The following is a 21,512-nucleotide window of genomic DNA, read 5'->3' on the forward strand; positions in this document are numbered from 1 at the left end:
TCTTTGGCCCTTTGAAGCCACTAGGAGGACACGTTCTTGCCTCCTGCTGCTCCTGACCCAGGAGGAAGCCTTCAGCCAGGGCCACTGCCTGGGAGTTGCTCTCTGCTCCGCACTCCCGCACCCAGCTGGACATCTCCACTGGCAGGATGGCCAGCATCTGGCTCTTGGTGTGCCGCTCAGGCTGCAGCCACTGGCGAGAGAAGTGGTAGAGGCAGCTGCAAACTCCTCAGGAACCTTCCACCTCCTGGTAGCAGAAGTCCCTGAAATGCTGGCGAGGAGCCTCTAAATTCACCAAGTCCTCCTCCAGGATCTTCTGCCCTGCTCTGTCCCAAAATCGCCCACTACTCTCTATCCTGATGACCTCAGGGCCATTTTCTGCTTCAGAGCCAGCCGAGTCTTGTGGCTCCATCTTTGATCTGGATGTAAAACAAGAGCGTAGAGAAAAAACCTTAATTTCACATTCTCACGATAGCTTCCCATAATGTACAGGGTTTGAGATTGTGTGATGCATCCTTTGTGGCTGACCCTAGCCTTAACCAAGGGCTTGTTCTGAATTCTTGAGCAATGTAAATCAGTCCCCCATTCTCCAAAAACTAATTCCCAAAACAAACCAAAAGAAGGGAGGGGGAGCCGTTTCCAGTTAAAGAATGAGTTGTATGCATCAGTCAAGAAAGAAGACTGAACTAAGTAATTCAATGTTGCTATTCTTTTTAATGTTATTCCACCTCCCATGCTAAGATAAAACAGATTTTAACACAAGGAATAGAGGGAGCCAGGTGGTTGTTCTCCTGGAAAGTCCCAAGATCTAAATCTGTTCTGGGGTGAAATGGGACTGTTTCAAGCATGCATCTCTTCTAGCTTCCTCACCTTTCTGCCCCATTCCTTACAATATTTTGACTTAGGTAGTCCTTGGTATCCGACAATTGGGACCAAAATTTAGGTTACTGAGTGATTTGGTCATTAAGTGAATTGACACATGACTGGACCTGATTTTATGACCATTTTTTACAGCGGTTGTTAAGCGAACCACCGTGTCGTTAAGTGAATCGCAATCGGGGCTTTCAGTTTTCCTTCCATCGTTAAGTGAATGTTGCAGCTGTTAAGTGAAACGAAAGGTACTGTACAGCACTGTGGGGGAGGAGTATGATAGTCGTGTTTTCCCCCACTTTAAATTAATACTGTACCTTAATAAAAATCAGACTTCTATACAGTAAGAAAAGCTGCAGAGTTTACTACAGCAGGAGAAAAAAATGTTAACAGCTGTACCTTTAAACTTATACTGTAGAACAGGGATTCCAATGAAGACCTGAAAAGTATTTAATAATCAACCACTAATTTTAATTGAAAACAATGCTACTGTAGCCACAGAAGCATTTCCAATTTAGCCTGGTTCTTTAAGGAGAATATTAGAAGTGTGCTGTACTGTAATGTGCAATAAACTGTAATGAAATAAGAGGGAAAACTCAGAAAGGCATCTGAAATTACTGTACAGTAATGTAATGTAAAATGTAAGATAGGAGACAAATGATCTGTACATATGCCTGTATTTACTGTACAGTGTGTACAGTACTGTATTTTAGAGTGAAGCATCCTACATTTTAGGTCTTTGTGTGGTGTGCCAGGGCAGTTTCCAAAAGCTGGTGGGGGCCAGAACCAAGAAACAGACATGGCCAGATAAAAAACTAAATTTGATTCAATACTGTACAGTATAGTGTTATTAAATCTAATTCCTATTTGCATATTTAATTTTACAGCTTTGACACATTAACACAATTCAACAGCAGGTTGAGGGGGAAGACTGCATATTGTCCAAGGGCTCAGGCTGTGAACCTCTGCCCTATAGCCAGAGGCACTCCGGAAAATTATTTGCACATACGAAACAGTACTGTACAAGCTCAGATTTCGATGGCCATGCTCTTGATGATTCAGCACGAAGGCATTTAATTTAAAATGGGGCACTGTATTGGCTTGCTTTCCATTTGGTGCACTGTAGTGGCTGAAAGTAGCAGGCTAGAAACCAGGAGATCATGAGTTTGAGTCCTACCTTAGGCACACAGCCACCTAGGTGACCTTGGGCCAGTCACACTCAATCAGCACTGACAAAGCACTCCTCAAAAGTGTAGCCAAGGCAATTAAATGAACTTGTCCAGGAACTGTAGTCACCAGGAGTCAAGATTGGCTTGAAGTTGTTTTTTTTTTTAAAAGCTTGCATTATCCTTTGAAGCCACAAAAAAAAAAATTCTTCCCTTTAAAGTACTGTAAATAAGCCACAGCTATGAGGATTGACAAACGACAGCACATCTGGCTTGCACTGTACCGTACCTGCATACAAGCTAACGGCAGCTGTTACAAGCTGGCTGGGGAATTCTGGGAGTCGAAGTCCACACATCTCCCAGCGGCCAAGATTGAGAAACACTGATGTGGGAGGTTTATTTTATTTTATTTTATTTTATTTTATCTCTTGCTTAAATAAAAACAAAATAAACCAGAATAAAAGCAACATAAAGCAAGCCTCCTAGCTCAACAACAGCCACGAAGACCGACAGTCAGTAAAACGCTTACCGCGCAGCGGCAGAGCGGGCTCCCACAGGCTTCGCTCCGCCGGCCCCGCACGCGACGAAAACGCACGAGGGAGGGAAAAGGCGCGCCGGCTGCGAAGTCCCCCGATGTCATTTGATCACGTGACCGTGGGGGAAAAAATCGCGCGCCGGCTGCGCGGTCCCCGGATGTCGCGCTCACGTGAGCCTCGGAAAGGGAAGGTGGGAAGCGCGGGTGCTTTCCGGGGTTCCAAAGGTCGATCACGTGACAGCGGGGGCCCTCGCGAGGGCTGGAAAGGGCCGCCGCTTCCGAAGTGGCCGGATCTTGGTCACGTGGTCGCGGAGGCCTCGCAGGGGCTCGCAATTTCGGGGCACAGTCCTAGGTCTATTTTTGGGGTGCAGCCGTTACGCCGAAGAGACGGTAAGCGAATGGTGCGATAGCGAGGACTACCTGTACTTTATTTCTTTATTTACTTATTTCAGTTTCTATAGCCGCGGCTCTGGGCGGCGAACGATCATAAAAACAATTAAAACCAATGCAAACATAATACAAATATTTATAATTCGGCATATGCTAAATCGGAGGGAGCAGGAGGACGGGAGAGGGGTCACCGAGTGTGTTAAGGGCCCTGATTCCTAAGATTATAATTTTCTCAGCTGATATATATATATTATAAGTGTGTGTGTATGTGTGTGTGTGTGTGTGTGTGTATATATATATATACACACACACACACACACACACACATATATATTTCTTGGCTGATTTTTATATATTTTGTTGTTCGGTCGTTATATATATATATGTATATAAAAATATATATAATTTCACATATATTGTGCAGAAGTTTTAGGCAGGTGTGAAAAAATGCTGTAAAGTAAGAATGCTTTCAAAAATATATATTGTAATTGTTTATGTTTATCAATTTACAAAATGCAAAGTGGGTGAACAGAAGAGAAATCCAAATCAAATCAATATTTGGTGTGACTACCCTTTGGCTTCAAACCACCATCAGTTCTTACACTTGCACACTTTGTACACTTGCACAAAGTTGGGGATCTTGTAGGATTAGAGTCAGCTGTATGATTAACCAATTATACCAAGCAGGTGCTAATGATCATCAATTTCATATGTAGGTTGAAACACAGACATTAACTGAAACAGAAACAGCTGTGTAGGAGGCTTAAAACTGGGTGAGGAGCAGCCAAACCCTGCTACGAAGGTGAGGTTGTGGAAGACAGTTTCATGTCACAGGTCATACACCATGGCAAGACTGAGCACAGCAACAAGACAGAAGGTAGTTAGACTGCGTCAGCAAGGTTTCTCCCAGGCAAAAATTTCAAAGCAGACGGGGGTTTCAAGATGTGCTGTTCAAGCTCTTTTGAAGAAGCACAAAGAAACTGGCAACGTTGAGGACCGTAGACGCAGTGGTCGGCCAAGGAAACTTAATGCAGCAGATGAAAGACACATCATGCTTACTTTCCTTCGCCATCGGAAGATGTCCAGCAGTGCCATCAGCACAGAACTGGCAGAAACCAGCGGGACTCAGGTACACCCATCTACTGTCCGGAGAAGTCTGGCCAGAAGCGGTCTTCATGGAGGAATTGCGGCCAAAAAGCCATACCTCCGATGTGGAAACAAGGCTAAGCGACTCAGCTGTGCACGAAAACATAGGAATTGGGCTGTAGAAAAATGGCAGCAGGTGCTCTGGACTGGTGAGTCAAAATTTGAAATATTTGGCTGTAGCAGGAGGCAGTTTGTTCGCCAAAGGGCTGGAGAGTGGTACAATAATGAGTGTCTGGAGGCAACAGTGAAGCATGGTGGAGGTTCCTTGCAAGTTTGGGGCTGCATTTCTGCAAATGGAGTTGGAGATTTGGTCAGGATCAATGGTGTCCTCAATGCCGAGAAATACAGGCAGATACTTATCCATCATGCCATACCATCAGGGAGGCGTGTGATTGGCCCCAAATTTATTCTGCAGCAGGACAACAACCCCAAACATACAGCCAATGTCAATAAGAACTATCTTCAGCATGAAGAAGAACAAGGAGTCCTGGAAGTGATGGTTTGGCCCCCACAGAGCCCTGATCTCAACATCATCGAGTCTGTCTGGGATTACATGAAGAGACAGAAGGATTTGAGGCAGCCTACATCCACAGGAGATCTCTGGTTAGTTCTCCAAGATGTTTGGAACAACCTACCTGCCGAGTTCCTTCAAAAACTGTGTGCAAGTGTACCTAGAAGAATTGATGCTGTTTTGAAGGCAAAGGGTGGTCACACCAAATATTGATTTGATTTGGATTTCTCTTCTGTTCACCCACTTTGCGTTTTGTAAATTGATAAACATAAACAATTACAATATATATTTTTGAAAGCGTTCTTACTTTACAGTATTTTTTCACAACTGCCTAAAACTTTTGCACAGTACTGTATATATGAAAATTATAATCTTAGGTATCAATATAGCCAGGAATTGGTGACCCCTCTTCTGTCCTCCTGCTCCCTCCGATTTAGCAATCCAGCACATCCATTTTCAATGCACCCCCACCCCACACCCAAATGAAACGGAATGATAAATAAAATGATAAATAAAACACGCTCTATGGGAATTCTTAAGTAGAGCTAAAATTACTATGGGGCAAAAAGGGGGAGGCCCACACATGCCTTTTCCTTCCCTTTATCCCTCAACTGAAATACCCCCCACAATTCATTAGCTGGATTTTGGCCCCTCTCCTGGAGTAGCCCCTGCGGCTCCTCCCCCCCCCTTGCCCAAGGTGAGAAGCTCACTGGATACCCAAAGAGCAAATTGAAGGAGAGGGGATTCCACTTCCAGAGGTGGGAGGACTGGGAAAGCCCTTGGGGGAATCCCTTCCTCTCTAGGAATCCACTTCGTTCCTTAACCCTTGCAAGGCCGCACAGCCGGTTTGGTCCTGGAGTTTCCAAGCAGAGACCAGATGGCACAGGTGTGTGTGTGTGTGTGTGTGTCGCTTCATTTTGAGCCACAGCAGTGTGACAGCGCAGCCAACATAGCTGCATCTACTTTGGGGAAGCATAGTTTAATTAAGACTGCAGGTTTGAGTCCCGTACTGTATGAACAGATTTTGGGAAAAAGAGAAACAACAAAAATGAATGGGCAAAAATACCACATTAACTCGAGTCAGTTCCTCGAAGGAACACAATCCCCCACACGCTCCTTGCGGGATGTCTGAATGGAGCTTGCAGGATCTTATAGTCTGCACTCACCCAGTATACACCTCTCCATTCTGATCAGGATCTACTGAAAGCCTCACATTTACGGACCCCCACTCAACAGACTTTGCATTGCAAGAGACTTTGTAGTACTGAACTGATTTCAGCCCCAAATCTGAATCATTCATTCATTCCTATATATGTTTTATTAAAGAATTTGTTTAAAAGTTAAAAGATAAATGCAATGTGGAAGAAAAAGTAAGGAAGACAGAAAGATGAAAAAGGTGTTGAAAACAATAGAAAGCAAAGAGAAAGAGGGGAAAAAAACTTAAAAGAAGCGACTTCCAATCTTCTTTACAGCAGTTATAGACATATACCCCAAATCTGTGTCTGACGATGAACAGTCTATAGACATTAGAATAATTGACTACTTTCAGACCAGCAGGTGAAAAGCAAGAGAGATTGACTCTGTTGTTTACATTCTTTTACAGTGTGAATTTTATTCTCATTCTTGACTAAAGTTCATCCAGTCTTTATTTTAAAAAATGCCAGACCACCAGATGAAAGTATGTTCAATAGTTGTTAGCTGATAGAAACTTTAAAATTGCATACTATAGTTAGTTGCAAAGTTTTTTGTTTAGCTACAAGGGCTTTTCACATTCTTGTAACCCCTACAGGACTGATGTAGATTAGTTATGTGAATTTTAAAGCTAAGATTTTTAAAGTCTGTATACTGATTCCTTATTCTATTACCATGCTTTTTTTACCTATTAAGCTGTGCTTTCAATTTATAGTACTTTTGCTTTGTATTCAGGACCAGAATAAGATTTTTTTCCCCAGTTGTAACTTATAGATGCCAAAGACAACTGTTTAGAATTCACTGGAAAAACAGGGAAAAAAATCATTCAATGTTAGAAGTAAATCAGAATGCTCATTGGAAGCACTCGTGTTAAAGCTGAAACTTGAATACTTGGATAGGTAACGCAAAGGCAACTGTCACTGGAAAAGACTCTGATTCCTGGGTAAATGTAGGCAATAAAAAAAAAGAGTTGAGAGAAGACATGACTAGCTTTTATAATTTCTGCAAATTATAGAAATACAAATTTTCTTCTCCCTCTTACACTTTCTGCACTCCAGGCAAATATATCCGAGAGTGTTGGGAGATTCAAGAATGAGAAGGTAGAGCATTGGTTCTCAACGGGGCCGGTACCGCCCCCCAGGGGGCGGTGGGAGGATGCTGAGGGGCGGTGAACTTGTTTTGGGCGGTAGGGGGGCAGTGGGCATGTTTTGGGCAGTAGAGGGGCGATGAGCATGTTTTGGCATTCGAACTTAGTTTTAAAACTCCCCCAAAATTTTATTAAATCGATTATCCGGTTTACACCATTTGTACCAGCAATAAAACGAACTTACGCGACGGCTGCCCTCACGCACCTCTAAGAATGGTGAGACGAATTTGTATTCTAGGTAGGCTGACCTTGAAGAACTCGACACTACGATTCTTCTCCGCTCCCAACCAGCACAGCGCATGCGTCAGCTGTTTTCCCGCGCGATTAATCGCAGTGCGTGCGTTGAGCGTCCTTTCAATATGAATGTTCGATTTGACCCATGTTTCTTGAGTTGCTTTTCGTTCGCTTCATTTCTGTTTTTTCCCCTCAGTTTTGATTTACTTTCATTGTTTATTTGGCCAGTCGGCTAGGTAAGTGCGCTTATTAGTTCTTTATCGTGGTCGTGAATTATTAATTTTGAGAAATAGTTATCTTTCCCTCATCATATTTTGCAGCCGCCAACGATGTCGGTTAATAAAAAGAAGTGTCGTCAATACAGTTCCACGTACTTGAAGTTCGGATTTGTTCCTTCGCCGTCGAACTCGCAACTACCCATGTGTTTACTTTGTAACAAAGTGTTATCTAATGAGGCAATGAAACCGTCTCGTTTGCAGGAGCATCTGCAAAAAATTCATCCTGACAAACAAAATAAAGATTTGTCGTTTTTCACGAACATCAGGGACAAGTTAGGACTAGCAACCTCATCAAAAAAATACGACAATGGTTTGATAGCCTCTTATAATTTATCAAAATTAATTGCTAAATCGGGGAAAGCTCATACCATCGGCGAAGAGTTGATACTGCCGGCTGTCAAGGAAGTTTTAGAAACGGTTTTACACCATCCAGCCGCATCCAATGTTATAAAAAATGTCCCATTAAGCAATGATACGGTGCAACGACGAATTGATGAAATGGCTGAAGATGTTGAAGCTTCCTTATGCAAACTTTTGATACCCACCGAATTTTCTCTTCAAGTTGATGAATCAACCTTGCCAAGTACTAATGAGGCTTTACTGTTAGCGTACGTCCGGTTTGTGAAGGAAGGAAAAATTATTCAAGAGATGCTTTTTGCAAGAAGCTTGATTGCAGATACTAAAGGTGAATCTATTTTTAATACTGTCAAAGATTATTTTAAAGAGAAAAATATTCCTCTTGCGAACATTATGTCTGTTGCCACCGATGGAGCTCTTGCAATGGTGGGTCGTCATCGTGGGTTCATCGCCCTTTTGAAGAAAGAGGTACCAGGTATTTTAGCTGTTCACTGCGTGGTTCATAGACAGCATTTAGTTGCAAAAAACCTCAGCGACCGTTTGCATCAGTCATTACAATATGTCATCTCTGCTGTGAACAAAATTCGCAGTAATGCTCTCAACGATCCATTATTCGGGCAGCTGTGTAAGGACGACGATGAAGAATTCAATCGCTTGCTTCTACACACCGAGGTTCACTGGCTTTCCAAAGGCGCCTGCCTCAATAGCTTCTGGAATCTTTTCGACTCTGTACTTGAGTTCCTCGAAGAGAAAGATGTAGCTCTGAGAGACAGATTGCTACAATTTAAGATTGATGTTGCTTACATGGCCGATTTATTCACAAAATTCAATGGAATTAATTTGCAGCTTCAAGGCGAAGAGCTCAATTTGATCACAACAAAATCTGTTGTTTCTGCCTTCCTAAAAAAACTCACTTTGTGGAAGCAGAATTTTGGTCGCAACGAGTTCAGCCAGTTTCCAATCTTGTCGGATCTGCATAAGAGCAGTGAAATCCCCTTCGATGAAACACAAGTTTACTGTCAACACCTTGAGTCTTTGCACAAGGACTTTTCTGAGCGTTTTGAGGATATTTTGTCCCTGGAAGTCCCTCAATGGGTCATGAACCCTTTTATGAATATTGAGACAGCAGAGGTTCAGATTCAGGAGGAACTGGCCGAACTTTCAACGAATGAAACTTTGAAAGCCAGCTTCCAGAATGGTGATCGTCTCACAGAATTTTGGCTTCAAAGTAACATCAATCGCCTCTACCCAGGACTGTGGACTATCATCAAAAAAATTTTAATTGCCTTCCCTTCCTCCTACCTTGTCGAGCGAGGATTCAGTGCTGTGACTGATCTAATTGCAAAAAAGAGAAGTCGACTCCAAATCGTGGAAAGAGGGGACTTGCGCCTTCATCTCTCTAACAATATTGAACCGAACATTCAGAAACTGGCTCTGAACCATCAAGCACAACCGTCCCACTGACATAATCAAGCAGGTTTCATTGATATTACTCTTTTAGCATATTTTTTTGCTGTTTTTTTAAATGATCTAATTAAGAATAAAGAATTTTTAAACATTAAAAAAGCATTTGCAAAAAAATTTTAAAAAATAAAAATTAAAAATTAAAAAATTTAAAAAATGAGCATCAAAAAAATAAATGTATTTACAGCATTTTGAAATAAACGTATTTACATAAAAGAGCATTTAAGCATTTTTTTTTGCATTAGTCATTTTAATTTTAATAAAAGGAATGCAGTTCCCTTCCAAGGCAAGAGTATCAAGTTAAATCGAACAAATTTGGTGTGTAAGTCTACTGAAAAAAATTACTTAAAATTTTTGCCTTTTATAATTCAGTAACTCCACCCCCCCCATACCTTAAATTACAGGATTTTCACAAAGGGTGGCGTTGAAAAATTTTCCACTCCTTAGGGGGCGGCAGCTTCAAAAAGGTTGAGAATCACTGAGGTAGAGGTAGCTGGATATCTGATGAGTTCTTCAGTTCTGACAGAGGGCTTTATTATGATAGCATTATGACTATGGTGGTATTAAATATTATGGAGTTGTAGGATTATTGTTTTAGTATTATGTCGCTGCTGGGAACTGCTTAGAGTCTTGAAGTTTAGAAAGGCGTTAAAAGCATTTGAAATAAATGTTCCGTTCCAATGCAAAATATTTCACAAGAAATAACGCATTTTCTAAACAGAAACATTTCCAAAGTCTGATTTTTTTATATGCTTTCCTTTCTGTCTATTCCTGGATGTAAAGTGAATCTTGAATTCAGAGAGAACCCTGCAAGAGCTAGCTAGACGTTTGCTAATGAAAAGCTCTTTTGTTGAATCGATCTGCTCTCTTTGGATGGCCATGCAAATTCACCCTCTTCTTGAAAGAAGGCCCAATCCAGAGGACTTCCGTCCCTGAAAATTGGGTGGCGGGACCTTGTGGCCTGCTTTCCTTTATTGCAATTGGGAAGATGAGACAGCTGCAACCTTCTCTGTAAGTATGAGATATATTATTTATTTAACAAATTTATAGCTGGCATCATCTTACTACATCAGTGTTTCTCAACCTTGGCAACTCGAAGACGTGTGGACTTCAACTCCCAGGATTCTCCAGCCAGCCATGGCTGGCTGGGGAATCCTGGGAGTTGAAGTCCACACGTCTTCGAGTTGCCAAGGTTGAGAAACACTGTACTAGATCCTTAATACATTTTCAGAGAGCCATAAAAACAGATCTTTAGGAAGGAATTGGGGGGATGAGTAACATCATGTTGTTCCCCCACCCTAAATGATGAAGCATTGAATTGAATGCTTATAACTCTATTATTTGTGGTTTTTTTTCATGTTGATACTGTAAACCACTTGGTCTCCAGAAATGGAGTGGTAGGTAAGTTGAATGAACGAAAAAAAATGAATGAATAAATAAATAAATAAATAAATAAATAAATAACTTTGCCTCTGCCTCAGCATGTCCCACAGAAGTTGCAGATTTCAGAGCAAAGTTTTATTTTCTTTTACACAGCTTAGGGAAAACGTCCCACCGCTGGGTTTTACCTTCAAATGCCTCCATTAGCCAGCATTCAGCTATTTTTACCGAACACCTTCTGGCATGTTTATTTTCTCAGAATCCAGTAAAAGGAAAAATGTCTGAAACATGTTTATTATTTAAAATATGTGCCCCTTTATCCTTTTTGGGAACATAGGGTAGCGCACGACCAACTTCATCACGTACAAATACAACAGCAAAGAGCACCATACAAATGTATTTTTAAAAAAAAACAAGGGACAAGTTAAACTGCCTTGGTGACTAAAACTACTTTTGCTGCGTGTCAGAAAGATTGCAGTGTGGTCACCAAAATTGTTCTAAGGAACAGAAGCGAGATGGGCTTGAAAGTAATGAAAAATTATGGATGGGATAGGAAGAAAAATGTAGTTCTAGATGAATTATGTCAAGTCTCTGTTGTCAATGGATGTGTATAGCTGTGTGTACGTACACATATGCACGTGTTTGTGTGCACTGTCTTTCCCCAACTGAAATGTCAATTTTTCTAAAAATGTGTTGTGAATGCTTTTCAGCGTTTTAAAACAGATTTCCAATGAAGGACAATTTGACAGAGATAATCCATTCTCTTCCACATTCTTCTAAGAATATATACTGTATCGAGGAATGTGTGCATCACACACACACACACATATATGTTCCTAGAAGACCTACCATCTGCAGTGCCTCAATTCTTCTCTTTATGGATTCATATTACTTTAAGGGAAAAAAACCTGATCACTCTGTAAATTTCCATAGCACTTTTTCTCAAAAACCTTCCTCCTTCAGTCTTCGCTTCCCTGAAGCTGAGAATATTCCGCTGAGAATATCACAGTGGTGTGGAGAAAATAAATAGTGACACGATGTTCCTCTTTTGGGTTGTCCTAACTGGAATCCAAGATAATAAAAGGGTCTGCCCATATTCTTTGTATGTACTGACAGTATGGAGTCCACTATCCAAAATTGTTAATTATCCTCACATGAATGACATTTCGCAGAGATGTGGACAAATGTATGAACAACGAGACAGTGCAAATTAATCGTACGTGTCAATAGCAATAGGCAATAAAAATTATCACCAGTAAGAGAGATAACCAGTTGCTGGGGGAATTTGAGTAAAAGGCGTGATTCTTCCCATAATTGCATGCTTCTTCCTAATTTTTGCCTGAGAATCGAAATTTGATTTGAACCCAAATTCTAAGCATTTATATGGGTTTCCCCCAAGTAAGTTCATTGATGAGCAATTTTCCTTCCTGGCAATGTTTATTGACACTTGCCTGTCATTTATAATATCTCTCCCTTGTGTGCGTTTTTTTGATGTCTAGTCAAGTTTTTCTTATGACTGAAACTTTTTCCACATTCTAAGCAGGTGTATTTTTCCCCTGTGTGAATGCTCTGATGTTGAAAAAGGTTTGTTCGCTGGCTGAAACTCTTTCCGCACTCCAAGCATTTATATGGTTTTTCTCCGGTGTGAATTCTTTGATGTTTGGTGAGGTCTATTTTCTGACTGAAACATTTCCCACATTCTGAGCACGTATACGGTTTCTCCCCTGTGTGAATTCGGTGGTGCCTAGAGAGGTTTTTCTTATGATTGAAGCTCTTGCCACATTCCAAGCATTTATATGGTTTCTCCCCTGTGTGAATTCTTTCGTGAGAATTGAGGATGATTTTGTGACCAAAGCTCTTTCCGCAGACCAAGCACGTACACTCTTTCCCACCTGCATGAATGAGCTGGTGATTTCGGAGCCCTGTGCTCCGACTAAACGTCTTTCCACACTGCAAACACTTGTGCAGTTTCGGCTTTTTGAACATGCGTTGATGAGGAGTGAGATACATATTTGGACTGTCACATTCCAAATAGGGGAACACTTTTTCTTCTGAATGAATCCTATAGTGCTTCATGAGTAGGATCTTCTGGGTGAAGCTCTTTCCGCATTCTAAGCATTTATATGGCTTCCCCTCAGTGTGGGTTCTTTCATGATAAGTCAGAGCAGTCCGGTAACTGAAGCTCTTCCCGCACACCAAACACACGTATGGTTTCTCCCCTGTGTGAATTCTTTGGTGAGTCGTGAGATTGGTCTTCTGACCAAAAGTCTTTCCGCATTCCGAGCATTTATAAGGTTTCTCGCCCGTGTGGGTTCTTTGATGTTTAGTCAGACCCGTATTCTGGCTAAAACTCTTCCCACACTCCCGACATTGATATGGTTTTTCTCCCGTGTGAATTCTTTGATGAGAAATGAGATTTATCTTGTGACTAAAAGTTTTCCCACATTCCATGCACTGATATGGTTTCTCCCCGGTGTGAATCCTCTGATGGGATGTGAGATTTATCTTCTTCCCAAAGCTCTTTCCACACTCTAAGCATTTATACGGTTTTTCGCCTGTGTGAATTCTTTTATGTTTAGTGAGGCTTGAACTCTGACTGAAGCTCTTTCCACACTCGACGCATTTATATGGTTTTTCCCCTGTATGAATGCGTTTATGTTTAATGAGGCTTGAACTCTGACTGAAGGTTTTTTCGCACTCCAAGCATTTATATGGTTTTTCTCCTGTGTGAATCCTTTGATGAGAGGTAAGATTTATCTTATAACCAAAACTCTTTCCGCACTCGAAGCACATATATGGCTTTATCCCCGTCGGGTGTTCTTTCATTTTACATCTGTCGTGTCCTGGAACAAAGAGAAGAAATTTAGACATTTATTGGACAATCTATTGAGAAAAGATTTAGAAATTTACTGAGCCATTTTAATTACACGTGGCTTTATGTAGGGCTATCAATGGCTTTTGGCCTGGAAACTTCTACTGACCCAGGATGAGACAGCTGGCAGCTGAGTAGACCCATGAGATACACACACATTACCCAGATGTTGGAGCCCCAGGATGACCTGTTTATTAGCTTGGAAGTCACTTTTAATGTTGATTGGTTGACCTTTGTTAGGGAAATTTGTCCAGGCTGATTAATAGCTTTTTTTTAAATGACAGTTTCTTTCTTCTAAATGGAATAAAAGCAAGCCTCTTTTCCTGATCTGCAGGGAAGTGAATTAGGTGTGTGTGTGTGTGTGTGTGTGTGGGGACACACGTGTGCACACATCTTGAAGTCAAGTCTTGTCTCCTGGTGATTATGTGGAACATAATCCCTCCCAGTTCTGTTAGCAACATCTTCAGAAGTGGTTTGCCCTGGCCTTCTCCTCCTTCCTAGGGCTGAGCGAGAGGGACTGGCCCAAGGTCACCCAGCTGGCTTTGTCCCTAAAGCAGGATAAGAACTCACAGGCTCTCAGCTTCTAGCCCAATGCCTTTAAGCACTACACCAAATTCACTCTTGTGAGAGATGTTGTAAAGATAATACCAAAGCAGTTACATTTCATGGCACTGTCTAGCATTTTCTCCGATGCACAACAGTAGATTCTGTTGGCGTGTTTAAGGTATGCTGCACAGGTGCTGGCGAAACGTTAGGAAACAAAACTTCAAGACCACGGCCACACAACCCGGAAGACCCACACCAGCCATCCTGTAACTGTTTTTCCAAAGATCATAACCAACCTTTGGAAGTGACGCATCTCTGGAATCTCTCACCAAAGGAAACTGGTGTGAATCCTGAGGTTGACTTTCTGTTACAGCTGACCCCGCAGCATTGAAACCTCCCACCTCAAGATGACGGGAAATTGTGCTATCCGTTTTCAGCAACCGTGGCCAGAGAGCATTCTGTGGTTTGCAGAAAGGAGTCTTGAGGACTTCATGTGGTGCCAAGGCTGCAGATCGACCAGCCCAATGTAGATTGTGAAAGAAATCCCACACTCTTATCCTACTGGCACCCACGTCCCCTACCCTAGCCAAAGCTACAAATACCACAGTCCCTTAAATATCCCCCAACACTAGGTGGGAGTTAGGACCCAGAAGCATCCTTTGTTCATTTCTGGCCCCTCTAATCAAGGAAGAGCTGAGAAGGAAAAGGAAGATCACAAAGTGGGAACGTATCCAACTCGCTACAACGGTCAGCTAGAGACCATCTCTGATATCCAAACCTGTCGGTGTAGAACTGTGATGGAATGGAATTATGAAGGCCAGGCTCAAGGAGAAAAACATTTTCTTACATCTCCTGAGGAGCGTGGGAGATACAAGAGGATGAGACTGGCACCTCCCTGAGGAATTCACAATGTTGTGGCTGGCATTACTTGGGAGCTGGGGTTTCAGTCTGGGAAGATTCTTGCTAGAGGTTGTAACTAATAAACATAGCTGGACTGAATTTACATGTTCTCTTGGAGTTCCTAGGGCTAGGCCAATCTTCCCAGACTCAAACCCCAGCTCCCAAGTAATGTCAGCCACAACACTGTGAATTCCTCAGGGAAGTGCCAGTCTCATCCTCTTGTATTTCCCATGTTCCTCAGGAGATGTAAGAAAATGTTTTTCTCCCTGAGCCTGGCCTCCATAATTCCATTCCATCACAAGAACAGGGTTTCTCAACCCGAGCAAGTTTAAGATGTGTGGACTTCAACTCCTGGAATTCCCCAGCCAGCATTAAAAGATCTAATCCCACAATAGGCTAATAAAGCTCATTTCTGCAGTGTAGTGTGCAAAATGACTCTGTTTGGTTGATGCAAGGTATATTATGGTTTAAGGCAGTGTTTCTCAACTTCAGTAAGTTTAAGATTGTGGACCTCAACTCCCAGAATTCCCCAGCCAGCCATGCTGGCTGGGGAATTCTGGGAATTGAGGTCCACACATCTTAAACTTGCTGAGATTGAGAAACAATGGTGTAGAATATGGCTTCACTGAAGGACTTATTAGCTGGATCACAGAATTAAATATATCGATGCTATTTCCCCTTCCTGGCCCAATCCAAGCACACGGTGTGTTGGATAAATGACTAGCCCCATTAAATCATAAGTGCCAGCTCACTGACAAAATCACTTTGTCCTAAAATGCTAACTTTATGATTATCCATCAATGAAGGATAATGGGAATCTTACTGAGAGAAGTCATGATTTCAAAGTTCTCTTCCATGATTTGCTTATAGAGAGCTTTCTGGTCAAGCTCCAGCAGAGCCCACTCTTCCTCAGTGAAATACACAGCCAGCTCCTCAAAAGTTGCCAGATCCTGATTGAAAAAGAAAAACGAAATCATCATAAAAATATACATAGTGCATGTAATCTGACTAAATGCATTATTTCATCTTACATCATGGCATCTGCTTCCTTACTGAGCAGAGTAAACAGTCAACAGCCAATAGCAGTTAGTTATAATTAGAGGCAAAATATTTTGGAATTCCAGGTGTGGGAGATCTGGAAGAGTACTGGGTTAGAACCACAGTGCTGGAAGGGGCCACTGAATGCGCTGCTCTTCCCGCAGAAATAAAACACCCAGAGCAGTGTTTCTCAACCCTGGCAACTTTAAGATGTGTGGACTTTAACTCCCAGAATTTCCCAGCCAGCATTTAAAAAGTTGCCAAGATTGAGAAACACTGACCCAGACAGATGACCATTTAACCTTTGTTTGAACATATCCAGTGAAAAGGAACGCACCCAGCACTTTTCTGGGTAAGTGGTACCGCTATCCAACTTCTCTTACCATTAAGAAGTTTTTCCTGAAACTTAACCAGAATCTGCCTCCTTGTGGCTTGAATCCATTATTCTATATCCTGCCCTCTGAGATGAGAGAAAACACACACTTCTTCTGTTTGATACCATTTTGGGTATTTGAACAGTACAATCTTCAGTCTTCTCTTCTCAAGCCTAAACTTTCTCTTGGTTTCTCCTCATTAAGACTTAGTTCCCAGTTCCCAGATCATCCCTCTGCTCTGAAAACTACCCCAGTTTCTCCTTGGAGTACCCAGAATTGGACCCTGTACTTGAAGTGGGGCCTGACCAACACAGAATACAGTGGAACTATTATTTCCAATTATTTGGACATTTCTACTGACGCAATCTAAATCTGTCTTTTTTTCTATGAACATCACTCTGTGGACACATATTCCATGATGTTACTAAAGAGGTATCAGATTTCTGACTTTAGGAAAAAGGAGACTAGACTATCCAGGCCTTTGATCTGATCCGGCATGACATTTCTTATGCTGCCAATGTTGACTGAAGCAAAGAGAGAAAGAGATTGGTTGAGAATCAGAGATGTAAGTAGAGGACAATGACACCCAAGGACTCCCTCCCAATTGTGCACGTTTTATTTTTTTTTTCTTGCTTTTTAATTGAAAGAGTCGTTGGGAGGTGGAAGTCGAGTCTAAATTATATAAATAAATTATAAATAAATAAATAAATAAATAAAATCCTTCCCTCTACCTGATCTGGGTCAACAGCAGTTTCTATTCCACCGCAGAGAAAAACAGAGGACTCTATATCTTTTGCCAGCATCAATTCATCCCCTACAAGAGACAAGATGGGAAGGCTGAAGCATTTGCCTGTCTCAGAAATGTGAAGTTATGGTGCTAAACATCTTACAAAGAAGTAAGTCCCTTGGACACACTAGGACTTACATCTGAGTAAAAATAAATATATTTCCTCTGCAACAGAGGCAAACCTAAATCCCCATGGGTTTCACTAGAAACCTTATCATTTATTTAAACATTAGAAAAACTTCTAAAGATTTCAGTCTTTGAGAGTTAAAAATTAAAGCACTCTGGAAAAGAAGTTGGAATCCCATTTCTTTCCCCCAAATTAATTAATATGATACAGTATTCGTCTTCAACAGTTAAACATAAGAGCACTTTCTCAACTGCAAGAACAAGGTGAAGATGAGCTTCTTTTTCCAACCCAAAGATTCAGGGAACAGAAGAGTAGCCCAGCATGTTTTATATGTGCCAGAGAGATCAAGTTGAAATACACAATGCTGTCACAGATTCTTACCTTGCAAGGTAACTCCTCTGTCATCTTCTTGCAGGATCCCTGTTTGCAAGGGACTCCTTATGGTGTCCAGCAGAACCTTCTCTGTTGCAGGAAAATCATATCCCATTTTTATAAACAAATGATTTATCTGAAATGGCAATGAAGATCCATGACTTAGAAATGGAAGCAGGATTGGAAAAAAAATGAGACAGGCAAATACTTTTGAGTTTCCCCTGTTGGATGATATGTGGCCCTCTGAAGCCACTGGGACAACGGGCCCTCACCTGCTGCTGCTCCTCCAGCTTCTTCTGCTCCAACTGACCCAGGAGGAAGCCTTCAGCCAGGGCCACCGCCTGGGAGCTGCTCTCTGCTCCGCACTCCCGCACCCAGCTGGACATCTCCACCGGCAGGATGGCCAGCAGCTGCTCCAGGATCACCAGGTCCAGCATCTGACTCTTGGTGTGTCGCTCCGGCTGCAGCCACTGGCGGGAAAGATGGTGAAGACGGGTGCAAACCTCTCGCGGACCTTCTGCCTCCTGGTAGCAGAAGCCCCTGAAACGCTGGCGATGAGCCTCTGTGCTGACTGTGTCCTTATCCAAAATCTCCTGCACTGTTCTTTCCCAGCATTCTTCACTGCTCTCGGTCAGTCTGGTACCAGGACCTTCTTTTTCTTCAGGACCAGCTGAGTCTTGTTCCTCCATCTCTTTTTTAATGCCCCAAGAGAACCTCCAAATGTAAAGGAACTCCTACTTCTTCCCAATTTGGTCTCAGCACAGTGCAGTGCAGTTGGCATGTAGCATTAAGACAGAAAGGAATCTGGAGGCTGAGGAGCAGCAAGCAGACTTTATCCTGGATTTAAAGGCTTGGATGCCAAGCTGAAGAGAGAAACAAGAGACCCTAAACCACACTGTTCTTTCTAGGAAGCGAAATAAATTATGTTCAACAACACAGTTAACCATTCATTGCCTTTTCAGGACATGCCCAAACCTCTGTCTTTGCTCACCATCTCTCTCTGCCTAACCAGAGGGCGTTTCTCTACCCTCTGCCCAGCTGGCTTTCTGTTCAAAAATCCAGCCAGGAAGAAACAAGGGAGCCTCCTCAAGAGATGCAAGAAATATTCTTGCAGACCCACATTAGTGGAGTGGAAATGGTGGTGGTGGGGCAATAACTACCGAACAGCGCCCATTTTTATTTGTTTGTAATGCTGACAGCTCACCCCAACTCTCACAGACTCTGGGCAGAGTGTAATAAGCCCCAAACTCAAAATGTCAAACCTGCACGGGCAGTCAGATGAATAATTATGCTGAAGGAATTGAAGCCCCACTAAAAACGAAAGGGCCCTTCTTGCTTTAAAAATGGCTCAGATAGTCTAACGGGGGGAGACACATTAGGTCGGCCAGTGGCCCCTCCAGGAAATGGGGAAGGGGCTTCTTTGACCCCCCTAGCTCTGTTGAGCCCCTCTGCCTGTTCTCCCCACACATCAACTCTGCCTCTCACCGCTCCTTTCTTGATCCCCCAATTGCACAAGGCCGTGGTGGGGAGGGGGTCACCCAAGTCCCCAAAGGGGGCCCCCGGGGCAGGATTCGGGGAGGGCGAAAAACCTCCCTTCCCCGCCTGAAAACAGGCCATCAATTGAATCTTCCGGTAGGAAGCCTGTTTCACTGGGAGAGGTACCGCCTCTTCCTCCACCGACTTCCGTCCTCTCTAGGCACGAGCTTGTCTTCCTTTAACTCTTAGAAGGGCGGAGCCGCCGAGCCGAGGGGATCATCTCTTGCACTCTTTCAATAGCGCAACGCTGTAGGTCAGTGTTGTCCAAACTTGGCCACTAAGATGGGTGGACTTCAACTCCCAGAATTCTCTGCATCGCTGGCTGGGGAATTCTAGGAGTTGAAGTCCACCCATCTTATAGTTGCCAAGGTTGAGAAACACTGAGTTAGATCAATCTCTGTGATCCAGCCACCTATCAGCCAATGGGAGATCAATAAGGGCTCTAGAGAAATTCTGAATGTTGACTTCAGGCCAGTTTCTCAGTCCTGGTCAGTTTCAAGAGAGTAAAGAAAGTGAGGGATTTTTATTTTTAGGGAAGCATTGTTAAAGCCAAAGACCAGACTTCTTTTCCTCTTCAGATTCTGAATGGGAAACAAGTTTGAGTGGACCAGCCACTCAGTTGACAAGAAGCAAGATGGGTGGATCAGGATACTTTTACAACTCAGGATCTGGCCCTAAAGGTAGTCTTTGGTTAACGACCACTCATTCAGCGACTGTTTGAAATTACGATGGCACTGAATGGTACTAACGACTGATCCTTGAAGTTCTGGCCATCCCAGCACCCCTGCGGTCATATGATCATGATCTGGGTGTTTGGCAACTGGCTTGCATTTATGATGGTTGCAGCATCCCACGGTCATGTGATCACCGTTTGTGACCTTCCCTGCTGGCTTCCCACAAGCAAAATCAATGGGGAAGCTGGCAGGGAAAGCTGCAGACTGCAGATCACTCCCGCTCCTGCCACTTTCCCATCCTCCTTCCAGCACTCTGCAACACACACACACACCCAGCCACGCTCGCACCAGACTGCAGTACCCACCTGTGCACCTTTCTGCCCTCCAGAGCACCCACCCCATGCCAGGCTGCATTCATACTGCAGCAGCCACCCCCCTGCCTGGCCACACCCCATAGCACTCACTTGCCCACCAGCCCGCTTGCAAGCCTCCCGGTACTTGCGACTTCCTGCTGGCTACCCCATTGACTTTGCTTGGTGGAAGCTGGCAGGAAGTCACAAGTCACAGTCACGTGAGGTCCTCACTTAATGACCCGCAATCCTCACTTAACGACAGCAATGGGGACTGCCAGGATTGCTGTCACTAAGCGATGCAGTCGCACAATGTTGTGCTTTATGACCACATTGTTTAGTGAGAGATATTCTGGTTCTAATTACTGCTGTTAAACGAGGACTACCTCAACTGTAAACACGTTGAGTGGATCTGGCCCTTTTATTTTCAAATAAAAAGAACACAAGCAAAGAAAAATGTCTTTGAAGAAAAAAAGATACAGATGAGGAAAAACTTTAGTGCAAATTACATCAACTCTCTTTTATACTATCAGCACATATACATTCAATTTCTAAATATGCTATTTTGTAACTGAACTAGTTTACAAAATTACATAAAGTCTTGACATGAAATGTTGATCCAACAGGAGTAAACTCAACAAGATGCCCTGTATAAATGAATCCCAGAAAAGCAGCAATCCTCTTCTCCTGAAGCTAAGACGATGAAGACAGCGAAAACCTTTTTTTCTTACACTAGTACCAACGTAAAAAATAATGAGGCAACTTAACTCTCTTTATTAAGTATTTCTGCATTGCAAAGCACTCCTCCCTCAGCTGGTGCCCACCCCAGGTATGTTGGGACTACATTTCCCAGAATTCCTGGTTTTAGCTAATCTGGCTAGAAATTTGAGAACAGCATACAACAGTGGGACAGTCTACCTATGGAGGGTATGGGTCCTCCACTTCTGGAGGTTTTCAGGAAGAGACTGGACAGGCACCTCAAGGGTGGTTAGTCAAGTTTTCCTGCACATTGCAGAGGTCGGGCTAAAAGAGTGTTTCTCAACCCTGGCAACTTTCAGACATGTGGACTTCAACTCCAACTGCAACAAGGCTGGCTGGGGAATTCTGGGAGTTGAAGTCCACATGTCTAAAAGTTGCCAGGGTTGAGAAACACTGGGCTAAAAGATCCTTGTGGTCTTTTCGAGCTCCACATTTCTATGATCCTACAAGGCAGGTGGCTAAAGAGAATGGTCATATTGAAAAGTAGGGATTAAATGATGACTGGAACTCT

At 42.8% G+C, this 21,512-nt stretch overlaps 2 protein-coding genes across 2 annotated transcripts; one reads left to right on the forward strand and one right to left on the reverse strand.

Annotated features, from left to right (window-relative positions):
- Positions 1–2,715: 2,715 nt before the first annotated feature.
- On the forward strand, positions 2,716–9,507 carry LOC148213902 (protein FAM200C-like). Its single transcript, XM_088129645.1, has 2 exons — positions 2,716–2,958; positions 7,508–9,507. Exon 2 carries the CDS (start codon positions 7,517–7,519, stop codon positions 9,284–9,286), a length of 1,770 nt encoding a protein of 589 aa, XP_087985771.1. The 5' UTR covers positions 2,716–2,958; positions 7,508–7,516; the 3' UTR covers positions 9,287–9,507.
- A 998-nt stretch (positions 9,508–10,505) lies between these two features.
- Positions 10,506–19,551, reverse strand: LOC148213903 (uncharacterized). The gene is made up of 6 exons (XM_088129506.1): positions 19,168–19,551; positions 17,955–18,545; positions 17,692–17,818; positions 17,128–17,210; positions 15,808–15,934; positions 10,506–13,509 (listed from the first exon to the last, which is right to left on the reverse strand). Exons 2-6 carry the CDS (start codon positions 18,369–18,371, stop codon positions 12,125–12,127), a joined length of 2,139 nt encoding a protein of 712 aa, XP_087985632.1. The 5' UTR covers positions 18,372–18,545; positions 19,168–19,551; the 3' UTR covers positions 10,506–12,124.
- Positions 19,552–21,512: the final 1,961 nt, after the last annotated feature.

Source organism: Python bivittatus, unplaced genomic scaffold (genome assembly GCF_059951505.1).
Source record: "Python bivittatus isolate LINGU-HERP-01145 unplaced genomic scaffold, Pbiv_v1 ctg000810_np1212, whole genome shotgun sequence".
Taxonomy (NCBI): domain Eukaryota; kingdom Metazoa; phylum Chordata; class Lepidosauria; order Squamata; family Pythonidae; genus Python; species Python bivittatus.